The 19,569-nt window shown below is 33.9% G+C and overlaps 1 protein-coding gene across 1 annotated transcript in view; it reads left to right on the top strand.

Moving 5' to 3' along the window:
* LOC108908356 (alpha-mannosidase 2) overlaps positions 1–17,101 on the top strand; it is a 155,754-nt gene extending 138,653 nt beyond the window's left edge. Inside the window, exons 5-6 of the mRNA XM_023454186.1 lie at positions 6,244–6,550; positions 14,069–17,101. Coding sequence (XP_023309954.1) covers positions 6,244–6,550; positions 14,069–16,860 — 3,099 coding nt within the window. The 3' untranslated portion in view covers positions 16,861–17,101. The remainder of the gene's footprint in view (positions 1–6,243; positions 6,551–14,068) is intronic.
* The last annotated feature ends 2,468 nt before the right edge of the window (positions 17,102–19,569 follow it).

The raw sequence follows: 19,569 nt of genomic DNA on the forward strand, positions 1-19,569 counted from the left end.
CCATTATTTAAATCCAATCTTGGAGTTTAATAAAATATTACTTAGTTCTACTTAAAGTCTTTCTTACGGTGCAACCGTTAAGCGGCAGCGAAAATGTAAGGATTCAGGTGAACGAGGTGGAAGGACGTGCGGGGGTGGAGTAGATTTTATGCTATTTTAAGCTTAAAATTTTTTTGCTATGGTAAACAAAAGGGTTAAAATCGGGGTCGAACTGCATACCATACCATACCTGTTTTCTAACCTATAACATCATTCACATTTTTCCAAAAGGAACTGAGAATTGGGCACAAATGCGATAATTTGCCAAAATAGTAAAAAAATAACGCATTCTCAACATACAGATCCGACGCAATTGCTCAGATTAGAGCAGTGTTTGTTGTGATTAATATTAAAATGCTGCGATCAACTTTCCTGCAACCTGGTAAGGCACGTGGGAAATTCTATTCCATGGGTGTATCATTTTAGAGGGTTAAAAAAATTATTAAATATAGAACAATAAATACATATGACAATTTGTGTAAAAAATAGATTATCCTCATGAATTTACACTTACTTTGGTATATCTAAATATCCAATAGGTACTTTTTATTTATACTGAAGTATGAATTTCGCAATTTTAACCTCGTATGCAAAGGTGGCGTCTACTATCTGTGTACCCTTTTTTTATTATGGGACATAGCCAGTGTTTTATGTAATTGGACAAGTGACCCCTGCAAAAAGTTTAGTTACATACTAAAACCGTTAAAGCTATAAAAGTACAATCATCACTGAAAAATGAGAATATGATAAGGCGCATTATCCATAGCAGTTACTGCACCAAGTGCAATGTGAGACAAAATAGATGCAAATTTTTCAAATACTATTAGCAACCCAACCACATGTAAACTATTATCCAAAAATCCGCGATTGCTTCTAATAAGTATAATTATTATTAATCACCTTTAGAATTTTCTAAATATGCTACTGTCAATATTTAGATCTTGCCAAACATTAGAGATCGCATGTCCTCTTAAAATAAAATCCGCGAATCTTCCTACGAGTCGCATATTTAACATCAATATCAATTTCAATGTTTTTCCTTCTACGTGTGTGGCTTTTTTATACATCATTTTTTAACGTACAAGAAACATTTTTGACGAACGTTTTTGTTGTTGCACATTTTCACAGCATTACTCACTGACATATTCGCGTTTTGTGTTCGGATTATTTTATACACAACCTTCTTCTCTGTCAACGACTACTCTGATTATCAGATTGGCCACTAACACCCGCACACGATTCCAGTCCTAATTATGGAATAATTACTTTATAATAATAATGTGAGGCATATTTTGCACTTGTACGCTTATGCCACGCACTAACACGTGTTACCTGGAAACTGAGACAGAATCAAATTAAGAAATAGCAACAATTGTGCGATTTATTTATGACTTTACTGTCTACTGCCTACTAATATAGAGATGGAGAATAAACATGCTTCAGCGATCTTATAGTGAGAGACGGAATACGTCAATAGTGAAATATTTTACTAGATAGTACAAGGTAATATTCACTGTGCACAGATTTGAGTAGTGTTTATTGTGATCGTGTGATTATTGTATTTTTCGTTACTAGTAATAATCTGGGACAAAAACGGTTGATGTTGACGAGTTAAATTAAAATAGCTGGCTGAATATACATCTTCCATTAAAGTTCGTCTCAGTAAATATAAGACACCTTGTACACGCCATAATGTTGCAACTGTAGGTCATTGCCAATTTCCGATGGTTGTCACTCTCAGCTATGTGTTATATTTGTATTATCATGGCTTTTCTTACATCTGTAATATTTCTTTACATATAATACAATTGTACCTGAAGGTTACACAACAATGACTAAAACGCAGTTACGCTAGAGAAATGTTTTTGAACAAGTTCTTATATGTTTTAAATTGGATTCTACTTTTGTTGTATTTCCTTTTACATTTACGCTTAATGAAACCTAAACATGGACTTAACTTATATGGATTAGCACTAACACATACATAGTTTCAAAGCCAACAAAGAATCAGTGGGGCCTAAACTAATGCATGTTCATTGTCCAGAGACAAATCTAATTTATTTGAGTATATTTCAGGTTCTCTGCTGCTCTTCTAATCTAATGCGCATTGCTTGTTGTAGCCGTGAGTAACACTGCCACGACTGTGAAGCTCTAGAATATATAATCTCATTTTGTAATGGGTATTCTTACACTGCAAGCAAGGTTACGGATTACCACAGTCTAGTTTTATTTAGAGCCTTTACCGCATTCTTCTTGCTGCAACTGAACCCATTTATTTTACCTCAATGTTACATTTTCTACTGATGGATATTTTAAATTTCTCGAAATGGAAAAGCTTGACGGGTCGAAATATATTTATTTTGTATCAGATTTCCCATTGTTTTGGATTTTCTGTGTTAAAAAGTACAGTTGGAATGGTTTTAATATTAAATTTAGCTGGTACGCTATTGTTTTTAATGGATATCAGTTTTTCTTTTATTTAATCTGTCATTTCCTTTTGCACAAAACGTAATTGGCCACACGGCTGTGTAAATCTGGTTGCCTATCATTTAAAATAAAGCTATGAGAATAATTTCGCCTAACACAAACTTGTGAATAATGTATAGTGCAAATAAATAATGCAAATGGCGAATTTAAATTTTTTGTGGGATAATATACTTGCATAAAACTTCATCTCTTATGGTATAGTTTCAGTGGAATTGCAAAATCCAGTGGCGTAGGTACAAATGACATTATATGTTACCTTTTGTAAATAAACTGAACGCCACTGACGAGAATGAAAAAAATATTGTATTTAGAATCTGCTCACATTTTCCTGCAAACTATTTTTTCTTATGCGTAAAATGCATTATTTTCGAAGAAATATTGATTTTTACTAAGTGGTGCAAAACCGCATTATTGTTATTAGTTAAAAATGTCATCCTACCTTAATTTTCTGATTTTTCAGTAAAAAAAATACTAAATAAGAAAGTTGTAGCTAGCAAATAGAAGTATTTTGTGTTGATATTAAATTTTTACATGGTACAGTTTAAACAGTAACAAAGCTGGATGTGTTTTAACGCTTCATACAGGATGTAAGAAGTTTGACTGCCATTACTTCAGCATGAGAGAGAGAGTAATCATAAATGAATAGAAAAGTTGTATATTACAGGGGCGTAAGTTTAACGGTTTTCAAAATATAGCGAGTGTTAATATTGGGGAGTTTCATCACAACGTGACAACAGCGCTTAACCTGCTGATGCACACAACGTGTGCACGTGGCAGATTTGTCCTACGGAAAAAATGTAAACAACTATTTTTGTGAAACATTTAGTAAATTTCATGACAATTGTTTTCCAGTTTTTAAATAAATAAAATTACGTATGTACTTATTTGAAAAATAAATAATCATACGTATTAAAAATAACCAACATAAGCTCAAAATGTCCACCATCATTTTCGATGCACGCACAACACTTTCGAATCCAATCTTCGCGCACTCGCTGGAAAACACCTCAAGAAAAGGTAATAGTAGTACCTACGCAAAAAACACTCCGACACGGTTGAATCCAGATACCAACTGAATTGCGTATTGTTGGTTGCTGGACACCTTAATACCACGTGCCGTTGTCACATTGCTCGATATAAATTTTATCGAATGTTAAATTTATTACAACCCTAATTATTTTTTTGAATAAAGTGGTAAACATTGTATTTTATTCCTTAATTAATCGAACTTTTGTACACCAAGTTGGAGATTTTGAAATTTTTTTTCTCGGAAATGGTTGAATTTTAGACCCATGTCATATAAGGTTAGGTTAGTTAAGATATGGTCACATCTTTCTTATAATTTGAGGGAAATTCTTCAAACCTGATATCATCGTAGTCCTGAAAAAATACACCCTATTCAAATATGTAATGATATACAGGATATACCATTTAAAAAATCGTAAGTTTAGTTTGTAAGCGTTTTTGTACAGATTCATATTTATTTGAATCAATGGTAATCAGATGAATATATTTAATCCAGGCCCCTCCATCTCCGTCACCACTGTTTAATTTTTGTTCTAATTTTACGTATAAAGAAAGCACGCTATGCTGAATTCGAAAGTTGCGTCTTCAATGATGAAATTATTAAAAAAAGTATTTTCAGTGTCTAAATATAATTTTAGGGAAAATCGTTACTTTTGGTTTAGTTTGTTTGAATAAGAATCACAAAATATAAAATTTCCTCATCCACAGATTTGATGAATCAATAGAAAACAATATACCCTGTATATTGCTTTGTTTTCATCACGCTACAGTTGTTAACTTCCTGATTTAGCCGATATGAGATTATGGAGATAAGTTAGTTTCCGTATTTGAAATATTTTTTTTTACAATGTCGAGCATTATCATTCGATCTAGGTACGGAAAAATGTAGACAGTGATTAATATTTATGCAGTATACTTAATTATTAACACTTTAATTAACTGCATAAATTGTTCTGGGATTTTAAAAACATTTATGAACTTATCTTTCAAAATATTGTGGTTAGTTAATTTTTTAAGCGTAAATTTATTTGTGTAACTCTTTGTGATTTGAGTTTCGTATTGTAAAAAGTTCTTTATGTACTACAAAATTATCTTATAAATTCTAAATTTCTTGGAGAATAATTTCAGTGGAGTTCTTCGTGTCAGAACAAGACCATACCAAAAAATATTAAAAGTAGGGGAACATTAGACTGTCTGGAAAATATTTCACACAAATGCAGCCTCACTCAAGCATCCATTGCTGCTCACAGGCTTTCAGTTACATCTGAAAAGAAAAATTATTCAATAGCAAGGAAATGAAAAGAACATTTTTCCAAGGATATTTATTTGTCGCATTCATCGGATATCTTATGTAGGAAATAAATGTTGTCTGTTGAAAAATATAAGTACATACTTGAAGTAATGTGTAATTTAATGGATTGTCTTCTATTGTTACTTCGATTATTGCTATAATACAACTCGAATCTTAAATGTTTCTTAAACTTGAACTTTTTATGTGAAATAGAAAGAAAAATGTTCATGGACTCCTCATTTCCTTATAATTCTTATGTTGTAATTATTTAAGTGTCTTATTTTTCAATAATTTGTTAAATTTAACAGATGCTGCCGCTATTTAAATAGCACATACTTCCTTGTGTAATTCATTTTTCAATTGACCAGGGTTTTCTTTATTATGAAGTTAAAATTTGGAATATGATTATAACTGGATCACTTTTTTTAAATTAATCCGTTAGTCCGAGTTAACCTGCGGTATGAAGCTAAAAGGTCGAGGTCTTATTTTGAATAATTTTCTTGACACATGACTTGGCAAACTATTTTCCATGTACGCAGCGATCCTTAAAATATACGCGTAGATGGATAGATTTAATAAATTTTGAAAAATGGCTCACATGACTCATTTACATCGCGAATTATATGTTATAGGTATATAATTGTATCAATTTCTAAAATAGATAAAACCTGTTTTATATTGTAGTGTTGATCATTTGTATTTTTCAATAAAAATACTATATGCAAAGTAGAGCAAAAAATTGTCGGCCTTTTATCAAAGAAAAATCGTGTCATCATTTTTAGGAGGCGTAAGATAAATCATTTCAAATTTAAAATGAAATTCAATGTAAAATCTGAAATACCGCTGCATACGCACTGTGTTCTGGTAGTAGCTGTAGTCGCCCAGGTGCATCGAGTGTACGAACTGGTCGGTTATACGTCAAATACTAACCTGGCGAGCTTTGCCGTCAATTAGAGAGCGCTTCCAAAAAACAAGTAAACAACAGTGGCGCGTACAGAAGTAAAATGTAGTACATATGTGGAATTTAGGACACAAATTGAATTTATAATAAATTACATTTAAAATAAATAGTTTATGAGAATAAAGGAATTTTTGTAGCAACAAGGATGCCAGACCTGAACTGATCCCCCTCTTCCCTTCATAATGTATAAAGAAATTATTCAATTTGTAAAACCCTTAAAGGCGTACTTCATTGGTTCCCTTGACAGGCAATGATTTATTACTTTGCATCGAATATGATCGTACTATAGGTTACGTTAAACAAAGCTAGAGTTCAAAACAATTATTCATTTTTGAAATATACACATAATTGGTCAATTTAATTTCTAGGAAACGTTATTTCAAATTCATAGTATTCTGTTTAACAAAATGGGATTTCTAACCTTCCGTTTTTATTGCAGGTCATCATCGTGCCCCATTCCCACAACGATCCCGGCTGGCTGAAGACCTTCGAGAACTATTTCCACTCTTCTTCGCGACAGATCATGAACAACATGGTTGCTAAGCTGCAGCAGTACAAGAACCTGACATTTATTTGGTCGGAAATATCGTTCCTGAACGCCTGGTGGGAGGAGGCCCATCCAAGCAAGCAAAGGGCGCTGAGGGACCTGGTGCAGTCGGGCAGGTTGGAGATCACCACCGGAGGATGGGTGATGACTGACGAAGCTAACGTGCACCTCTACGCCATGGTGGATCAACTGATTGAAGGTGGGTAGGTGGGCGGAATAGTCCGGTAGTCCGTCATTACACCAGCGAATTTCACTTGACTTTTGAATGGAAAGATCGTGGTGTGTAATGAAAGACAAAAAGTAAACAACAATTTTGTCGGTATTAAGTGCAGAAAGTTAAAACTCACTCTTTAAATTACACACAAAAAAAAATAAAAAATATGAGAAAACAGCCTTATCTAATTATTGGAAAATTTTAATTTGTAGTAACTAACTGTTTTAGTGTACAGTTAATTACTACAAAATACGTTTAGTCAACAACCTGTTACTCTAAAGTTATTATAACCTTCTCATGCACAATGGTATGTAGGTACACAATTCAATCTTATAAGTACACTCACTGACAATTGAAAATACTAATGTGGACACTTTTCTGGGTAACATAATACATAGATATAGTAAAGATATAACTTTTAACTGCAGAACAATGAAATGAATATAGATTTACCGCAAACCGCAACGCTTGTCTCTAAAATCAGGTGAATAATAATTATTATTCATAATTAATTAATTGAGGAGCAAGCATGCAAAATATGTTAAATCGTTTCTTAATATAGTTTAACTTTATAATTGTTTATTATTTTAGATATTAATTAATCCTTTAGTGAATTCAGAATCAAGCCTAAATCTGTTAAATCCAATAAAAAAATGTATGCCAATATCTGTCAAATCAAGCAAAGTGGCTTAAATAGACATATGCAGTTAAAATCGAGCAAATAGTTTTAAATTTTAATTTACTATTGTAGTGACTTCAGAATCAAGCTATCTCCGTTAAATTCAATTAAATTTACTCTAAAACTAGGAAATCCAGCACAGCCGCTTAAATCCGAACATAAAGTTAGAATCTATTCGATTTATTGCAATAAAGATTAAAACGGATTTAAGACGTTTTTCATGTTTGCTCCTTAATTGAACATTAAGTTTAGAGTGCGACTAATATATTGCCGAAAACCGTATAGCGGTGGCAAGTATTTAATTAATTATTTTAAAATTATTTATTTTTTCCTCCCATTTTATATAAAAATATGTATAACATATATTGAAAACTTTTGTATAACACCAGCAACGCAGCGTAGTTCTCTCGTTCAGAATATAGGCCAGGAAAAATAAGCTGGGAAATTACTATTTCGCGACTTTTTGTTTCGGCAAGCTGAATTTATCACTATAGATGCTAAATATTATGTACAATAACATATTCCACAGTCATAAAAATGGGGGAAGATTGTTTACAGGATGGTTAATTGTATAATTTTTACGTAATTTCACGTTTTTCGCTTATCCACGAGAAAACAGTAAAGTAGTTTTTTTCGTCTTCAAAAGACCTACAAAACTAGCCCTCGAGCGTCAAAAAATATTGATTATGTCAAAAGTTATAAACAGAAGAAGTAATTAAACATTTATAAACTGCGTTATTATTACTAGAACGCTTTGGCATCGCATCCTCTCATTCCTTATCACTGTCTAATAACTCACATGAAATCTGGAATCGGTAAGTTCAATAGTTTTCAAGTTATGGCCTTATAAACAAATTAACTAATTATTATTAGTCTGGACGATCCCGAGCATCTTCCACAATCGCGCTGATTTTTTTCATTGTAGATTTCATAATAAAACATTGAAATCTATAATTTTTTGTTATATTTCAAATTTGCAACCTGGATTTTTTTTTTATTTTTTAGCCTTAGCTACAAAATGAAATATACGACGCACGAGCGTGATATAGTTATATATTATCACATACTCTCTATATTTCCTGGCCTAAATAGACAAATTATGTTAAGCGTCAATACCAGAGTGAAGTGAGGGGTTCTCAGCTAGTCTTCTAATATCTAATTTACATTGCGAATTTATTTCCCGAAGTTTGTCATGAATTAATTCATCAATTTATTCATAAATGGTTTGGTTTTACATTATTTTAAACTTCTTGAATTTCTTTCAAACAAAAACAGCTATTACCAACTCTGCATACAAGTTATAGCAAATTAAGATAAACTAAACATGAATACATTTTAAATATGTAAACAAATAACTTAACCTCAATATTTTTGTTGGTACTTCCGAACTTCATGAAGAATTCACGAAAATCACGAGAACATTAGAACCACAAAGGTCTAAAATACAATATTTTCAGTTATTGTGTAAAACCTCTTCTCATCCGACTTCAAAGCAAATAAGAAAAAACAAACCGATAACTGTAATTTGCTCTTGCATTGCAGTACCTACTTTCCTTATTATTAAAAACCTTGGAAAAAACGGTTAAGTACACAGTCGGTACTAAATTATTTTTCTGTCAAACCACAAAGAAGTGTTAAAAGAGTTACTTGTATTAAACCAGATTATTGTTTTACTTCAGTAAGTCCAGTATTATGTACAAATGCAAGAAGCAAAGTAGAAAATTGTAAGTGCGCATAGTTACAAATCAGTAAACAATGAAAGTAAAACACAACTGGACAGTGAAAAATGTATCCGGTTCAAATTGATTCCAAGTAATTACTTAAGTATTTCCAAATCAGAATGTACAAACACACGAATTTTGAAATGGTCACAGTGATTATGAACGGCTATACATACCTGCCGTTGAAAGAGCATAAATTGTCTTAATTTAAAATAAATCTTTTTTCATTTTGTAACAATTAGAATCGCTAGTTTAACACTAAACCACAAATTTTACAATTAAACATAAAAAAACTGATAAGCCCGTTTCTATATAGTTATATACGAAATGAAATGTTTACAATTAGTATAATTAGGTCCAAAATGACAAAACCAAACAATAAATATGGTTAAAATTATACAAATGTATATGAATAACAATTAATAGTGTTGCTTATTTTTAATCAAATTAAAGTAAATTGATTACCAAAGCAATCAGCTTGAACATTGTATTTAAATTACTATCTGTAAATAGATAATAATTTCAATGTATATCCCCAAAGAAAAGTCCCACGGCTATTAAGAAAACATGTGCGTTTATTGAATGATATTTCCTTAGATTTATGTGAATATCGTGATTGCAATTTCTGAGCTTAGGGATTGAAATTCCTGTTTATGGAATTGCTTACTTAAATTATTATGGAGTATAAATTAGAACTAGTGCAACAGGAATATTAACAATATAATTTATTTCTCACGATTATATTTATGTAATTTGCTTACAAAAACAAGACAGTATACGTTTAAATGCATTATCTATCAGATCTTGTACTCCTTTAAATTTTGCTTCATTCGGAACATTTTATTGGGTATATGGTCACCAAACTTAAGTTACATTTAATTTAACAACACACGTGCTACTAGAAACCAGCAGATGTTCCCTGTACTCATGTCTTCGTAACAACAATTTATGTTGAAAAAAAATAGCAGATTTGCACTTCTTGATTATATTTTGCGTCAATATATTAAGAATGTCCCATTATTAACTGCGGTCATAGTGAACACTAATAAAAATATAAATGTTAATAATGATATAGCAGAAAGTGCAAATATTTGTATTGTATCTGTAATCTTATAAAATAATGTGTCCAGATATTAGATCATCCTCAATAAATGTAACAGATAATAAATAGTTGGAAAAAATAGTCATATAAAATCTCGACTGTAATCATTATTTAACAGCATTTTTTATTTATTTGTAGTTGAATGTATAAAATTTATTTTCATAATTGATTATTTTGGAGCAAGGAGTTATTTATTCAAAACTTCTTCAATTTGGCAGAAATAAAAAATTAAATAAAAAATGAAAATTACTAAAAGTGAAGCCCTATTTTCAATAAAGGTTAAAACATACGCAGTGTAACTACTTCTGTAGCTTATATCATGGATATATGAGAAAAAATACAATAAATTAGGGTGACAGACGTACTAAATGTCCCTTGTATGTATTTACAAATAATTTGGCAGATGATCTTTAATGAAAAGAGGAGACTGTTATATTCCAATCTTGATTTTTAGACATATTTTTTGAATATCTGTCAGACCTCACTTTTGAATACATAAAATTTCGCACATATATTAAAAAAAGGCATAAGTTGCATAAAACTAAAGAGTTTATAGCGAATATTAAACGCAGCTATGCCCATTCTACCTCTCGTAATTTGGGTTTCTCGATGTGACAGCGATACGTAGGTTTGGATTTGTCTGTGGGGGTTAAAAAATTCCCATAAAATTTGGTAAACAAATATTAACATTTAATGTGTAATTTATAGATTGTTTAAAGCCGTATGAGAATCCATTTAATATTCGTTAATAGAGTGTCCTATTCTGTATACAGTTTCTTAATTTATATATTTTTTTTATAAAAAAAATATGAATATAGCGCATGAAAAACTTAATAAATGTAGATGTTAATGAGAAAATATTGGGTTTTTACCACTGAATTTCGTGTTCTGAAGTGACTCCAAACGGACTAAAAACTCACAATTTTTTATTTGCAGTTTTTCATAAAGGTAATAAAGATTATTGAAAAAATCTTACAAATAGGTTCTTTTTTCAACTCCATTAACATTTACCGTTTCCGAGAAAAAAACATTTAAAATTGGGACCTCATTCGAATCAGGGTAATACCTTTTATATTTTACCGAGAGTTGAAAGTGCCGTTTTTTTCGTGAGTGAAAAAAATTGTCCGCTAGCCGCTGTAATAATATATAACTATATAGTCGAGGCAATGAAGCCTTGTTAGGAAAACTCTCGGAGATGACGTCCACGTCCAGGTTCCGGTGCACCAGGTGTTTGCAGATGCCATATTTGAATTTAGCGACCCAAAAAACCCCCTGGCGCCGAGTTTCTCTCCTTCCCCGTGTGAATTTTGGGAGAGCCCCGCGGAGATGATGTTCATCGGCGTTCCTGAGCTCCAGGTCGGCTGTGGGTCAATTTGAACATCATAATCGTGATCAGCGACCGCGAAAACCCCCGGGAACCCGATTTGGGCCAGTTGTGACTTTTATTTACAAAGTTATTAAATCTTCCAAAAGCGTCTCAAAAAATGCATTTTTTGAATGCATTTTTGGCTGCAGCAATGTAATTTCCGGTTTGTATAAGATACAAAGTAGATAAATTTTTTACAAAAAATTTTTGGAAGTGAATGCAAAAAACCGCATTCAGATCCGTCTTAGTGCAAAAAATTCCTAACTTTTGGCCTTTTTAGTACTTCATTGCCTCGACTAATATCACGCCCGTGCGTCGTATATTTCATTTTGCAACTAAGGCTAAAAGATAAAAATAAAATTTAGGTTGCAAATTTGAAATTAAAAAAAAATTATAGATTTTAACGTATTATTATGAAATCTGCCTTGAAAAAAATCAGTGCGATTGTGGAATATCCTCGGGATCGTCCAGACTAATAATTAGTTAATTTGTTTATAAGGCGTGTGAGTTATTAGACAGTGATAAGGAATGAGAGGATACGATACCAAAACTTTCTGGTAATAATAACGCAGTTTATAAATGTTTAATTCAAAAGTCATAAATAAACTTCTTCTGTTTATAACTTTTGATCTAATCAATATTTTTTGACGCTCGAGGGCTAGTTTTATAGGTCTTTTCAATACGTAAAAAAAGTACTTTACTGTTTTCTCGTGGATGTGAATGGAAAAAAGTTATAAGCGAAAAACGTGAATTTACGTAAAAATTATACAATTAACCACCCTGTAAAAAATACTTCCCCCCATTTTTATGACTGTGGAAACTAATATATTATTGTACATAATTTTTAGCATCTATAGTGATAAATTCAGCTTGCCGGAACAAAAAGTCGCGTCCAACTCTATATTTACTGGACTATTAAGTATATTTTTCAGACGGGCTCACACCAGGCCCGGATCCAGAGGGGGTGGCGATGTGGCGATCGCCACCCCCAAAGCACAACATTTTTTAAAGATCTTCAATTTCTCCAAACGACAACAGGCAGTTAGTCGATATTAATGCAAGTAGAAGGATTCATTAGTGTCAAGCTCCTCTGAAAGAAGTGCTTTGCGCCACCCCCAAAACCAGTCTCTGGATCCGGGCCTGGGCCTCACACCGAGGCTCACACATTTCGTTCTTTTTTAAGCCCAGGACGATACAACAGAAAAGATGCCGTGCTTCGAATGAATTTCCAACTTGCCCCGTTAATGTATTTTCTGGAAGACAATTTCGATTTGATTAAAATGATGTTTTACGTTGCACGAACATAGCGGCGCTGTTAATCCACTTTATCGCAGATGAATTATCGCGATAATTTATTTGTAAATGATGCTAAAGTACTGGACTTAATGCTTAATTAAATTTCTAAATCAGAAATCTAAATTGTTTTGGGGAATATTTTCGCCTCAACGAACGTGAAATGTTTGGGAAATGTAGGTATGTTTTTTAAAACGATTCCAGTACAGTGATTTAATAAAGTATTTTAGTTATTTGATTTAATTCAGGTGTAATTATTTCGGGCAGAAATTGACTGTAATTGTACACTTCCGTAATTATGAAGGTTTGTTTACTTGTTTATCCGTTGATAATAGTCAAATAATAATTACTGCGTGTACTATATAATGTAATACTGGCTTGTAGTACATAAAAACCTGAATTACTCTTCGAAAAAATCTACAGGGTGATACTTTTTTGCAATTGTGTTATTTTACAAATACAGTGTGTCCGCAAATTTCACCGACAACGCTTGACTGTATATTCACAGCGATAAATAAATACGATCTACGAAAAAAAAATTAAATAAAAACTTTTTGGTTTTTGAGTTACAGGCCTTCAACGTTGTCAAACAACTAATTTAATTAATAACGTCATAACCCTTTTACCGATCGCGTTAAAATTTGGCACATTTCTGGACTATTATGGCGTATTATTTCTTAGTCAAATCGATGATGGGTGATAGTTTTCTCCGGTTACCTCTCCCTTTTAGCGGTCAAAACTTTTACAGTGGTCGTATTTTTTTTAAATGGGCAGCAACATGGAAATGGTCGTTTTATTAAAAAAAATATAATGTCTCTTGCGAAAATCGTCTACAGGAAGCCATTTTGAGAAAAATGGCGTTATTTGCAGGTCTGTATGTTTCGGTTTGCAGTGTCACGGATTTAAAACTTTAAGTTTAAGTTTTTGAATATGCACATCATAATAAAAAGGACTTTCAATATTACTAAAAAATAGTTTTGCAACTAGTCTTCTCTATTTTGCTCTTTAACTTTTTAAATGTTATAAATAAATAAATGTGATAAATAAATAAATAATCTTGTATCTTTGAGTATTTGGAACATATTTATCAAAATGGCATAGTTGTTTTTTTATATGATCTCTTGGGCAATTTTAAGTAAAACTATTTCTGCTTCTTGGGGTAATGAAATTTTAAAGATAATAATTTTTTGCTATGCTATGCTTGAAGTTAATTTGTGCAAAATAAAATTTGTCCGTGTCTAAAAATGTAAAAAAATACAAATTTAATTTTTAAACTTATAGTATCAAATGATTTAATGGTTATTTCATCTAAGGCGATGTTTCATGGTAGTTTTTATTGCAGGTCATCAATGGATAAAGACCAACCTCGGCATAAAACCAACATCCGGATGGTCCGTGGACCCTTTCGGTCATGGCAGCACAGTACCTTACCTTCTAGCAGCGTCTGGCTTAAAAGGTACTGTAATCCAGAGGATACACTATGCCTGGAAGCAGTGGCTGGCCTTGAAGCAGTACGGAGATTTCCAGTGGGTCCCCAGCTGGAGTCCGTCCGACCCATATGCCACGATCCTTACCCACAACCAACCGTTCGACATTTACTCCATCAAGCACAGTTGTGGCCCACATCCTTACATCTGCTTGAACTTCGATTTTAGGAAGGTTCAAGGTGAATATACCGAATATTCCCTGAAAGCGCAGACCATAACTGATAAGAATATCAAGGAAAAATCGGAACTATTGTTGGAGCAGTATGCCAGGACTGGATCTTTGTTCCCACATAACACTGTTCTTATGCCCCTAGGTGATGACTTTAGGTATAACGTAAAAGAAGAATGGGACCAACAATACACAAATTATATCAAACTGATTGATTATATTAACGCTCATAAGGACCTGTACAAAGCTGAAGTTGTCTTTGGAACTCCTTCTGTGTATTTCCAGGAGATAATGAAACGGTATAACCAATATCCAACCTTGAAAGGCGACTTCTTCGTTTATTCCGACATTTTTGCTGAGGGAAGGCCAGCATATTGGTCGGGATATTTCACTACTAGACCTTTTATGAAATTGTTAGATAGGGAATTAGAGAATTCTCTACGTAGCGCTGAGATTTTATACACAGTAGCTTTAAATAACGCCAAACAGAATAAATTGACGTCCTATTCAAAAATACTAGAAAGAGATTTTGAGAAGCTTATTACAGCTAGAAGGAATCTAGGCCTATTTCAACACCATGATGCCATCACCGGCACCAGTAAGTCGTTTGTAATGAGAGACTATGGTCTCAAGTTATTTGAGGGCATTCGGGATACCGTGAACATACAACAAAATGCCTTGCAAAGTCTAATTTTCCCCAACATTCCAATTAAACCCGACCAGAACCTAGTTCTCAGTGATATTGAAAGAGAATCTTATGAAAAATTGCCGCATAAAACGCCTATTCAAGTAGGACCTATTGGAGCGAATCAGACGAGGAAAATTTTAGTGTACAATTCACTGTCTCATCCACAGGAACATGTAGTACAACTTAGAGTAAATACCAGCAACGTTAAAGTGACAGACAGCGAAGGGAACGACATTGTTTACCAGATTAATCCGGTTTGGGATATGACCCAAACTACGAAGCTATGGATTGCAGCAGACGAGTTTGAAGTTTTGTTTATCGCAAAACTGCCAGAGTTGTCGGTTACAAGCTTTCAGTTGGTGTATACTACAGCAAACAGTGACAAATTGGCAGTTATTTACTGTAAAAAGTGCCAGAAGAAGACGACCATTCTAAATGGCCAGAATGACGTGAAACCAGATGTTTTAAAATCAACATTTAGCATTAAAGATATACCGTCCGGTGATATCCAGTTGGAGAATAATAGACTCAAGTTACTCTTCAATGGAAATACTGGCTTTATGAAAACTGTGACGAGAAAACACAAACCTAAAATCATGCAGTGTGGGATACAGTTTGCAGCCTACCGAAGTGCACAGTTTCATTCCGGTGCATATCTGTTTATGCCCGATCCTAACGAAAGAGACTATGAAAAAGACGTGTTGCAGCAGTACAAAGACCAAAAGTCTATTATGATAACCACTGGTCCGGTTTCCACAGAGCTTGCCGTTGTTTATGGGCCTTTCCTAATGCATACCGTGACTATTTATCTTATTGAGAACTCCACCTTAACGAATGCGATATCTATAGAAAACACGATCGATTTTGAAAATCCCCCCAAAAATAGAGAAACTGAATTATTCATGAGAATTATTTCAGATGTGCAAAATGGCGAACCCCCAGAGTTTTATTCGGACATGAATGGATTTAACATGCAGAAGAGGGTTAAGGTAGAGAGAATTGGATTAGAAGGCAATTATTTCCCCATCACATCAATGGCTTACATACAAGATGGTAGTGTAAGGCTAAATCTGTTAACCAACCACGCTCAAGGTGCAGCTAGCTGGCAACCTGGTTTCTTGGAGGTCATGTTAGACAGAAGAACGTTGTATGATGACTCCCGTGGCATGGGTGAGGGACTCGTCGATAACCGTAAAACAGTCACCAAGTATTGGTTGTTGATTGAAGATATATCGCAGGCTAAGACTGAGAACACGGCACAGCAGAAACGTTTTGAGAATTCGGATGACACTTTCGAAAAGGGAGATGTAGTAAGGTCGTTCAACATACCAACTGAGCCAGTGGAATCTGTTAAGCAAGAATCGTTTTCCCGTCCCTCTTTGTATGCCAATCATTTGTCAAATTTGTTGAATTACCCCGCAGGCATTTTCATAGTAGATCCTGAACATCGGGATAACGTTAATAAATCGTTTAAACTCGTGAACAAGCCATTGCCTTGTGATGTTCATTTGCTAACACTCCGAACGCAGCCTGACACCGTTTACTCCCAGTTCCCTTCGTCCAGTGCTTTAATGGTTTTACACCGACAGGGTTACGACTGTGCGGTGAACAGCAATTATACGTGTGATGTACATAAGTTTGAAAAAGACATTAGTTTTGAATTTATTAACGTTAAGGACATAGATTTGAAATCTTTGACTGGTGTAGAGACTTTATACAACCTACAAAGTTTGAGTGACGTTTACATTGAACCCATGTCCTTAAAAACTCTTAATGTAACGTTTGGATAATGTATAGTCGATGTGATCTTTGTAGGCAAGATTATTTATGTATTTTATTCCCTGTAGATAATTGTAAATAGTAACAATTTTATTTAAAAAAAAAAATTGTAATTGTATTTTAAGAGGTTTTCTTTTTATCGCCTTCTTTAAATGGACTTTTAGTGTAGCTGTTTAATGTAATTGGAAAACCATGACTGATATAATTTGTTGTTTTAATTAAATATTTTTTGAGTCAACTTTGTAAAAATATGACGAGAATTCTTTCTAGAATTTTATAAAACTGTTTTTATTTTTACAAAAATAAAGTTATTTTCTTCGATAAAGTGTTTTTTTTAAATGCATAAAATGCCATGAAAACATAAACTGGCATGATAGAAAAACCACAATGAAATATTGCTATTGCACTGCAAAAAATAACCTTCGTGAATTCGTTTAATTAAGCATTCTGGGATACACAGAATTTTCTTTAATTACAAAGTAAGTCTTTTCCATACGGGAAACTTATTAATAAAAAGAAATCCATCAGCATTTCTTTTATAAAAAAAAATAACACGAAATTACTTGTAGTCCCTATGTACATGGTCTGTCCCTAAAGTAGTTAGTCTAAGGAAAGGCTGAAAGCCATTGGCAGTCAGCTCCCAGCCATAGTGGAGTGTAGATCGCTCGTCTCCATAACCTCTGCAAATGTCCTCGTCACGCTGCGTCATGGCTCATCTTTTGAAACAGCGCTACGCCATCAAATTTTGCGTTAAGCTCAGCAAAACCGGAAAAGAGACTCATGATATGATCAAGACGGCTTACGGTGATAACGCCATGGGTAGATCGAGTGTTTTCGACTGGCACAAGGTGTTTCGTGAGGGGAGAGAGGAAGTTCAACGTCTCCACTCCAGAGAAAGGCACGCATGAGCAAGTTGAAGCAGAAAAGCATGCTCATATGCTTTTTCAATTCAAAAGGAGTAATCCACAGGGAATTTGTGCCACAAGGACAAACCGTTAATGCAGTTTTTTACGTGAAGGTCGTTGAACGGCTGAGAAGACGTATCGTCCGCGTCTGCCCAGCCATCGCCAACTGCTGGCGACTCCATCACGACAATGCGCCGAGCCACACAGTCTTCCGTGTGGCGGAGTACCTGGCTCAACACAACATCGCAACCCTGCCTCAGCCACCCTACAGTCCCGACATTGCCCCACCAGACTTTTTCCTCTTCCCCTGCCTCAAAACCGCCCTGAAAGGACACCATCACGGCTAGGTGGAAACGTTAAAACAGGCCGTGACAAGGGAGCTCAACAGCATTTCGGCTGCCGCCTTCCAGGAAACCTATGAGAGTTGGAAATCCCGCTGGCAGCGTTGTGTGAATGCAGAAGGGTCCTACTTTGAAGAATATTGAGCACATGTATTATTTCTGTCAATAATTGTTTTGTAATTGACTAAGTCCGACTACTTTAAGGATAGACCATGTACACCACTGGCTAGAGAATTTTTTGGATAAGTTCCAGTCTTAGTATTCATTGTCAGTCCAGCAGGGCCGGTTTAGGGAGGGTAGGGGGGACTACAGGGGCTGTAGCCCAGGCCTCATGAGATCGGGGGGCCTCAGCAAGATCTGACAATTTTTTTTTTTTAGAAACAAACCAAAAAGTGTTTAGGTTTTGAAATTTTATATCGACAAATTGCCTGATTACGTGACCTTTTTTTTTCGAATCAGAGAAAAACCTGCTTAGGTTTTGAAATTTAATATCGTTTTAGAAAGAGGGCCTGTGTAGAGCTTGTAGCCCCTGGCCCCACCATAGGTTAATCCGGCCCTGCAGTCCAGTGCAGTTTATTGTTTGCGATAGGAACTGGAGGAGTACTAAATGAGTCTGAACTACTTTAACGATCTTGAGTCTGCCTGGACTAGTTTGCTTTGGAACATATGAACTGAACTGGACAATGGAAACTGCTGGACTCGTGTATTTTAGTTGATCGTACTATACTTTATTATGAAAGAAATTCATTATTTTATTTTTATAATTACCACTATTTTGTTTTTATGATTATCGTTGAAGTAATGAAATAAAACTTGTATTTAATTCACCCATGTTACGAATAAACAAAAATGTGAAAGATAATATTCTGTTTTATTTATTTTTTTTTAATATTTTTTAGTATTTAGTGTTATTGTTTTCACATACATTGTACTTTCTGATCCTATAATTGGTTTGTTTAAATTGTTGGATGGCCTGTTCTAAATAATAAGTACATAGATAATTTAGTCATGCATGTACTACGTAATATATTTTGTGCACAACGTACTACACAAATCTGTACTTGAACTCTTCAAATATATCTACATTATATAATATCGTTATTTTAAACAAAGGCTCAGTAAGGCCATAAGGTAGATACTAATTACATTTTTCCAGAATGGGTTGTCTTATCGGGCTTATCTTATCCGGCTTATCTGACCAAAGAGATATTATTGGATCGTTTTTATTAGGGGTGGGCACAGGGCTTTCTAGGGCATTGTTTTGGCAGATAATGAAGTAATTGACCAAGACTGGCTGACGTTCACAGAGTTTCAATCGTTTAATACCTACTTAAAAAAATGCTGAGTGCATTAGAATTGAAATGACCAATTGAATAATTGGGAATATTCGGTGAATTTGTTCTTCGGTTCATAGATGGAGTTGGATTGATGGATATGGTGCATGGGAGACAGTTCAGTGTTTATACAATTTGTA

The sequence above is a fragment of the Anoplophora glabripennis genome, unplaced genomic scaffold (assembly GCF_000390285.2).
Source record: "Anoplophora glabripennis isolate ALB-LARVAE unplaced genomic scaffold, Agla_2.0 scaffold238, whole genome shotgun sequence".
Taxonomy (NCBI): domain Eukaryota; kingdom Metazoa; phylum Arthropoda; class Insecta; order Coleoptera; family Cerambycidae; genus Anoplophora; species Anoplophora glabripennis.